Source organism: Quercus robur, chromosome 10, assembly GCF_932294415.1.
Source record: "Quercus robur chromosome 10, dhQueRobu3.1, whole genome shotgun sequence".
Taxonomy (NCBI): domain Eukaryota; kingdom Viridiplantae; phylum Streptophyta; class Magnoliopsida; order Fagales; family Fagaceae; genus Quercus; species Quercus robur.
Genome location: NC_065543.1, coordinates 15,967,221 through 15,976,534, shown reverse-complemented (window position 1 = coordinate 15,976,534; position 9,314 = coordinate 15,967,221). Strand labels below are relative to the sequence as shown.

Genomic DNA, 9,314 nt, shown 5'->3' with positions numbered 1-9,314 from the left:
TTCCATGATAAAAGATGTCAAGAAGAATCTCAATGGTACTAATATAGGACAAGTTGGTTTTATTCTAATATTGCTAAAGTAGGATTAGTTGAATTAACTTTCCCATGAAGCCAATTCAATGCCTAGTCACGACACACAATTTAAGCACAATAGCCTTGGACTCATTACTGCAAGTGATGATCCTTTTCCTTTCCTTTTCATTTCCAATGTGAAAAGTTTGCCTTTGTGCTTGACAAAATTATTGCATTTATTCGGCAGAAATATTGGTGCACCATGGTCTTGATATTGACAAAAAAAAAAAAAAAAGAAGTATTTACGTCGCTATTTCTTGTCACCACATACCAAAACAAACAAAAAAGATAGTGTTGTTGCCACGCAACTTGCTTAAATATGATTAAAGATAATGCTGCCCATGTGCCATTGATTGTTGACATTGAAGACCAATCCTAGCCTACTTGAACTTTTGGTATAATTCTAATTGAATTCCTATTTCTTGTGCTAGTGTCTGTTTGGATTTTTCTATCAATTTTTTATTAAAAAAGTTTAACAAAATTAACTTTTCTTTAAAAGAGTAAAACTTAAATACATAGTTGCAATACATTATTTTCTACAATTCAATTCAAACACTTTGTCATTTTAAATTTAATTAACATTGAAAAAGATTATACTTTTTATTATTGTTATTATTGTTGTTGTTGTTGTTATTGAGACGATAGAATTCCAATCCATGGCATTCACTTTAAAATGATTGTTATTTATCATAAAGTCAAAATATAAATTAGTTTTTGGTATATGCATGATTCAAACCCTAGATCTTTTATTCGAAAACAAAAGGCTACTTAAGTTTTATCCTTTTAAAAGTAAGCTAATTCTATTGTTTTATCATTACATTTAGCAAATAAACTAGCAAAAACATATCTTGTCTCATATTTAGCAAATAAGTGAAGTGCTCTTCGACTTGTTTTTTTGTTACTCTATGTGCGCCACAACAATTAATATTTGTAAGACCTTTTGGCAGTATTGCACCTTTTTCTTTGGTGCAAATTTGTTTAGTAGTTCTCTCTTTGGTTTGTACTTTATGGCAATTTGTATTTGTCTGTGATTTGGTTTGGGTTATGGAGAAATCTCTTTGAGGGTCTTAGTTCATTTGTATAAAAGAACCAGAGCATTCCACAGTTATTTTTTAAATACTAAAGTACATTTTTGACACTTAAAGTTTGTGGTTATTTTTATTTTTGCCTTTTATGTTTCAAAATTTTCATTTTGCTTCATCATGTTACTCATAAATTGTCAGTGTCACCAAATTATTAACAAAATTGTAAAACAAAATTAAACATGATAGATCAAAATGAAAATTTTGAAATGTAAACATCCAAAATGACAATCCCAAACTTAGAAAAAAAAAAGTATTCTTTAGTCTTTTTTTTTTTCAACATGAAAAAAAAAATGATCATATACATTTGACACTGAAAAATGAATTATTATCTCATCCTACAACAATAGATAGAATCCCCATATAAAAATAACACTAAATTGAGCACCAGTGATTTCACATCTGGTGAAAATCTTGGCCAGTTGATCAAAGTGGGTAGCTCCAATAGACCCATAGATTATGGAACAAATAGGGTGTGTAGGTCCAACCAACACACCACATATAGACGCGAAATCCCCCCACCCCCTCTCGTTACCGTAGGTGCTACTCTCACCCCACACTAATCACACCAAAGCTCCTAAATCCATCCCAAGCCCTTTCTTTCACCTCTCTTCTCCAATCCTCAATCAAACTTGCATTCCCCAAGCATTATGAAATGGGGGATCTTTCCTTCCCAAGGAATGGGAGACAAACGAAATTGAGTTACTGGATTCATTTAATAAAAGTTCCCCCATTTTTAGAGTTTAGGAGCATAGATGGGATTCTGGTTCATTTGATTCGCTCTTGATTACAAGAAGCACAAAAGATAAAAACCAGGGGAAACTCAACTATATTTGATGCATTAGATATCTTTTTTGTTAAAGATAAGATATGGTTACGAGAACAGCACTGCGTGTGTGTGTGTGTTTTTGGCATGAGATTTAACCTTTTGGAGCTTTTGAGCAAAGTCTCGTATAACACATTGTCATTTTTATTTAATTGTTCTCAGGCATGATTAGGTGACTCAAAATTTTGTATTTTTGTGTGAACAATCATAAATCAACATAATAGCTATCTTCTCAACCAATAGTAGGATTAAAAAAATAAAAATAAAAAATTAAATCTTACATAATAGCCAAGAGTCTTATAATATAGCTCAACTTGTTGGCAACTGCCGATGTTTCAAAAACATCTAGGTTCAAATCCTCCCCCCCCAAAAGATTACAACTGCAAATGAAATTAGATAATTAATCTCCCTAACATGATATCAATAAAATCAAACACAAATACAAGTTTGAAGGAAATTATTTTGAGTTACTCACGCATATAAACTACAGATGTAAGACAGGGTATAAGAACAATATAAAATACTCCTCCATAAACTACTAGCATGTTTATCTAGAATGCAAGACGCGTCTTTCCATCCATTGTCAAACTTTATGAACCTGCAATTAGTTAATAGAATACAACATAATGAAGAAAATGTCAAAATAAAGAACTTAATACCAACATAAAGAGGGTAAAAAGTTTGATTTTTGACCTTTTAAATATTTGAGAACGTTGCACTAAATCCTACCACCATGAAGAATGTCCTTGACCAAATGCAGCTCAGACAAGGCCTTGCTAATGTCCCATCGTTCTTGTGGCAACTCCATAGAGCATGCAACTCCGATCTTGACCAAGGATATTAAACACTCCTCTTTTTCATCAACATTGTTTAAAAGCTTTGGGTCTATAATCTCCATTACATGGTCAGGCAAGGCCATGCTAGCATAGTTGTGAAGGTTAAAGCCTCCTTCAAACATACTATTTGTAGGTCTCTTTCCCGTTATCACCTCTAACAACATGATTCCATAACTGTACACATCTCCTTTGGTTGACACCTCACTTCCTAGACCGTATTCTGTCATTCAAAATATTTGACATAGATAATATAGTTCATTACAATTTAGAAGCTCAAAAAACAATCATTGTAGATGTGGGAATGCATGTATTAATAATAAAAAGTTTAGTAAACTGTTGTTACCTGGAGGAGTGTACCCAATTGTTCCTCTTATTCCAATCGAGCTGCTTTGTTTAGAATTTGTAATTTCAAAAAGAAATTTTGCAATCCCAAAATCTCCAACACGTGCATTCATATCACAATCAAAAAGAATGTTACTTGGCTTTAGATCACAGTGAACAATCGGCATTGGGCAACGGTGATGTAGGTAATCAAGTGCACAGGCAACATCAGTGGCAATGCTTATTCTTTGAACAAGGTTCAAATTTTGTATCTCTACTTCCTCAACATCCATTTCCAAATCCATATGCAGCCAATTTTCTAGACTTCCATTGGGCATGAACTCATAAACTAGAGCCTTAAAATCATTGCCGTTAAAATCTATGCTTGAGCAAGAAGTTATGATCTTAACAAGATTTCGATGACGAATATTTTTCCAGGCTTCACACTCAGAGATGAAGCTCCTAGCAGCTCCTCGACGCTGAAGATTAAGTACCTTGACTGCAACAATTGATCCCTCCTCACCAAGGATGCCTTTATACACTGAGCCAAAACTACCAACACCAATCAAATTTGCTAAAGAGAACCCATTAGTTGCTTTATGGAGAGTTTGGTAAGAAACTTTCAAAAGTGATTTTCCCAATGAAGATTCTAAAGAGTTATTCTTTCTTTTACTTTTGCGCCAATAAAATAAGAAATATGACATTGTAGTTACTACAAGAAGAACACATGCGACTGTAATTACCATTGTGAGTGCAAAAGACCACTTCCTTTTCTTCACTTGTTTAGTTAAGCACCTAGGCAACTTGAGTTCTGAATTTCCCCCACAAAGCCTACTATTTCCAACAACTGATATTGCTGTAGCATTTGAGAAAACTCCTTTTGCTGGAACCTTTCCTTGAAAATCATTGAAGGATAAATTCAGGAACCTTAGGCTAAGCTTCTCCAAGAAACTTGGAATTTGACCAGACAAGTTGTTTCTAGAAAGATCCATACCTTCAATACTTCTCAAAGAACTCAAGGATGTTGGAATCTCACCTTGAAAGTAATTTCCCTCCATGTTAAGGTGCTCAAGGCCAGTGCAAGAGCCTAGGCTGCTTGGAATTTCACCATACAACTTGTTCTCAGATATGTCCAAATCAACTAAATGGACAAGATTGCCAACCTCTGATGGTAAAGATCCAACAAAAAAGTTTTGAGCTAAACTAAGTGAAATTGACAGCATGGAAATTGCAAAGAGTTGCTTTGGAATAGTACCACTAAGATTGTTTTGAGCTAGATTTAATGCCAGCAAATTTTGGCAATTTCCAATACTTGAGGGTATAGTTCCTTGCAACCTATTATTTGCTAAAGACAGTATACTTATCATCGTTAGGTTTCCAAGGTTACTTGGTAACGTTCCAGAGAGTCGGTTATCATTTAAAAGTAAATTCTCTAACTTAAGCATATTAACAATATCACTTGGGATCGTCCCTGTGAACTCGTTACCATCCATCCTTAACATGTTCAAGTTGACCAAATTTCCGAATCCTAGAGGGATCTGTCCAAAAATAAAGTTTTCACTGGTCGAGAAAAAGTTAAGTTGGGTTGAAAAATTGCCCAAAACATTTGGCAACTTACCTTTGAATTGATTGTACATGAAATCCAATTTCAGCAAGTTGCTACAATTGGCTAAAGATTGAAAGAAATCCATTTCATCTGCATCTCCACTTCCTAAATTATTTGATTGAATAAATAACCCCTCAAAATGTGGTAAGGCTCCAAAGTTGATTGATAATTTTCCCGTGAAATTGTTCCGATCAAGTTCGAGGCGTCGTAGCTCTGAAGTATTAGATAATGAGACTGGAAGAGATCCAGTAAATTGGTTTTCAGAAATTTGTAACCACTGGAGATGAGGAAGGGTGAGGAATAAGTCTTTAGGAAGACTTCCCCGAAGTTCATTGTAAGGAATTGATAAAATAGTAATAGACGAAAGATTATATAAAGATAGAGGGATCATGCCTGAAAGGTTATTGTAAGCCAATCCAAGTACTGATAAACTTCTTAATTGACCCAAGGCATCTGGAATGTGTCCTCCAAAGTCATTATAGGCTGATGAAAAAATTTGGAGAGAGCTAAGGTTCCCAATGTAAAGTGGGATTCCTCCCCTGAGATTGTTACTGCCAATAGCAAGAGACTCTAGCTTTGACAAAGAAAAAAGCTCCATGGGTATTGAACCCGAAAGGCTATTAAAACTTACAAAAAGGACCTTGAGGTTGGAGCAATGGGAAAGGTTTGCGGGAATTTCCCCATCGAAGAAATTCCTATTCAGCTTCAATGATTGCAACCTGAATAGATGACCAACTTCATCAGGAATTTTGCCTCGAATAGTGTTGTTCAAGAGAAAGATTTCTCTAACAAAGCTGAGATTGCCTATGTATGGAGACAAGGAACCCACCAAACCTCTGGACTGAAGATCTAATACAGTGACTCTTCTATGCTTGTGGCCACACGTAACACCTTCCCACTCACAAAAATGGAGTGAGTCATTCCACGAGCTGAAAACATTTGTAGGATCACGTGTTATCTTTGTCTTGAAGGCTAACAAAGCCTGATGATCAGTCTCATTCCCACCGAAATAACTGGAGGTGCCAGTGGGACTACCAACGAAAACAGCAAGAGTTTTTATATGCTGCAGCAGCAGTACCACGAACAATAGAAGGATCGCTTGGAAGTGAATTGAGTGACTCAGACTCATAGCTGCAACTGGAGATTTTCTTCCTTGCCTTTTCATTTCCATTCTGAGAGTTTTGTGTTTTGTTTGACTAATTAAGGTGTCTGCAGAGGAAATGTTGCAGGAACAAGGTCTTCATGATGACAAAATAGGCGTCTATTCTACAATATAATAAACCATTTATGTGGATATGTTATTGCCTTACTTTGACAATATATCAAAAACAAACAAAAAAGAAACGACATCAAAGACACAAAATTATAAAATAAAATAAAAAGATGTAAGCGATTGCAGAAAACATGAAGAGAACGTGGTAACCAAGTTTTCCCAATAAAATGTATGGGGATTGTTTACAAAGGTAAAATTACATTTTAAACCGCATAGTTTATGGGATGTAAACATAAAATTTTTCTCAAGTAATTTTTTTTATGTTATATACTACATTACAAAAACAAAGTTTGATAATTGTCTTATTAAGCTGCTTTACATTTCAAGTGATAGATGGCACCGGGGGGTCTTATTAAGCTGCTTTACATTTCATGTGATAGATGGCACCGGGGGGGGAGATGGCCCCCAAATCAATATCATATTATATATAATAAAAGTTGGGCTTAGACGCCGTAGTTACACCACGTGGCTTCACCAAATTGCAGAAATTTTAATAAATTTTTAGATTTTAAGAATAGATATATACATATTTTTTGGATAAATATGACAAATCAATAACAGTTGTGTCTATCTAAAATGTTATCAATAAACCCGAAAATCAATAGAATATAATTACCTAAGGATAGAATTCAAATAAAAAAGAGAGATAAAAATTATATATAATAAAAGTTGGGTTAAGACGCCATGGTTACGCCAAGTGACTTCACCAAATTGCAGAAATTTTAATAAATTTTTAGATTTTAAGAATAGATATATATACATATTTTTTGGATAAATATGACAAATCAATAATAGTTGTGTCTATCTAAAATGTTATCAATAAACCCTAAAATCAATAGAATAGAATTACCTAAAAATAAAATTTAAATAAAAAGAGAGATAAAAAAAATGTAAAAAACGTAAAAGGAAAAAAATTAGATCTAGCTAGGGATTTGTTAAACTAAAAATAATATAATAAAATGAGAATAGAAGGAAAAGCAAATAGAAAAGTTGTGCACTGTTAAGAAATTAAAAATTGAAATTAGAAAGAGACAAAACTATGAACAAAACGAAACAAAAAATAAAAGAAAATCAATTAAGCTATTCTGTGGAGTGAAGGTATTGACGGCAGAACGAATATATGGTATAGTAAGAGGGAGAGAAGAGAAATATGAGGGAAAAAGAGCCGGTTCGGGTTTTTTTATATAAAAAATAAAATAAAAAAAAGCGTTAGTTTTTTTTTTTTTTTTTTTTTTTTTTTAAATCTATATATTTATATCATATCGATTTATAAAATAAAATAAAATAAAGTATTTGAGTTTCACCTAATCTGCTTCTTTTTGTTCATATCATCTTCTTCACAACCTAAAACTCCCATTATATATACACAGTTTTTTGGTATTTCATTATTTCTACTACATTCTTTACAACTATTTGCTATATTTTTCCTTTCTCCTCTCTGCCCTACCTACAACCTTGCAGGTAATTTTTTTTATCTTTCATCAAATTGAATAGATTTTGTGTATTTGTTGCCTTTTTATTATATATAATACGATTTTTATCAACAAGTTTTATAAATAGGCTAAAATTCTATGTTTGATCATACGTTTTAGTGTTTTTTTTAGCAGTCAATATAGCAAGCAATATATTTGTATTTTTTAATTTCTTATTACATGATTATTTGTTGTTGACATCAATATTTTATTATGGATTTAATTTGTTATGGCTTTTGTTTGGTGCTTTGTTCCATGTAATCTATATTCTTTAATTAAAAGCAAAATTTGCTATCAAACATGAAATTGGATACGAGAGAATCCATCCACCCAAATTTCTATATAAGTCTATCTTTACTTAACTCCGGTTTTTTTTTTTTTTTAGTTCAAAAATTTGGATATTTTTTCATTAATGAATTGAGGTTTTGGCTTAATTTTGTTTCAACCATTTCAATTATTGAATTCATTATTTTTTTCATGTATAATATTAATATCTGTGTTTTTTTTATGATAAAAAAAATAATATATGTGTTCTTAAAGGCTAAAACACAATACAATTACAATCATTACTTTAAGTTAGGATGTTATATTTATTTATTAGTAAGTTAGAGTTAGAGTATTATATTTTTATTTATTATTAATTTAGAATGTTACATATGTATATATATGCTATATATGTTGGTTTAGAGGTGATATAACTTATAACCATTTGAATGAAATAAACACTAAAACAAATGATTTAAATATCAAAATAAGAAATAAAAATTAAATTTCTTTTAAGTGTACAAGTACAATTTATTTTTAATCTTAAATTTTGAATTAATTCTTTTATTTTATTTTATTTGTTATTAAATTTAATTATATTATCAAAATATTTTTTATTAAGCCGTGCATCGCACGGGCATAATACTAGTCTATATATTACTAAAAGCTGAAGCGTAGCGTTTAATGTTACTGTGCTCACGTTGAGCCACATCAGCATCCACGTCATTATCCTTTTTCTTTTCAATTTTCCTATAATTCTTTTTTAACATTTTTTTTTTTTTATAATTGCACTTTCTCCAACCTTTCTCATGCCTTTACCTTTTCATCTCCCCACTACCCTCAACCTTAATATCACTTTTCATCTTTCTTTATTTTGTCTCTTCATTTTTCCCTCCTTTATCTTTTTATCTCCCCACTACCCTCAACTTTAATGTCACTATTCATCTTTCCATTCATTTTCATTTATTTTGTCTCTTCATATTCACACCATCTTCTATAAATTTGTTATTCTCTCTTCCATTCTTTGCATAGTTTTCTATCACAGAAAGGTTGTTTCTCCCTCCCTCTCTCTCTCTCTCTCACACACACACACACACACACTTTTCATCTTTCTTTATTTTGTCTCTTCATTTTTCCCTCCTTTATCTTTTTATCTCCCCACTACCCTCAACTTTAATGTCACTATTCATCTTTCCATTCATTTTCATTTATTTTGTCTCTTCATATTCACACCATCTTCTATAAATTTGTTATTCTCTCTTCCATTCTTTGCATAGTTTTCTATCACAGAAAGGTTGTTTCTCCCTCCCTCTCTCTCTCTCTCTCTCTCTCTCTCTCACACACACACACACACACAATAATTTTTGGAGTATTTTCCTACATCTTTGCTAAAGTTGATAAATTTTTGTGTTTGTTATAACTCTACGTTGGGTTGGTAAGATTTAGTTTTTTTTTTTTGATTGTTAAATATTATACTATTGCATAATAAAAAAATTAATCTATATATTACTAAAATTGAAACGTAACGTTTAATGTTACTGTGCTCACGTTGAACTACATCAA

General features: G+C 32.1%; 1 protein-coding gene across 1 annotated transcript; it reads right to left on the bottom strand.

Moving 5' to 3' along the window:
* Positions 1 to 2,256: 2,256 nt before the first annotated feature.
* LOC126703319 (probable LRR receptor-like serine/threonine-protein kinase At3g47570) lies at positions 2,257 to 6,034 on the bottom strand. Its single transcript, XM_050402283.1, has 3 exons — positions 3,159 to 6,034; positions 2,673 to 3,035; positions 2,257 to 2,577 (listed from the first exon to the last, which is right to left on the bottom strand). Exons 1-2 carry the CDS (start codon positions 5,911 to 5,913, stop codon positions 2,698 to 2,700), a joined length of 3,093 nt encoding a protein of 1,030 aa, XP_050258240.1. The 5' UTR covers positions 5,914 to 6,034; the 3' UTR covers positions 2,257 to 2,577; positions 2,673 to 2,697.
* Between the last annotated feature and the right edge of the window lie 3,280 nt (positions 6,035 to 9,314).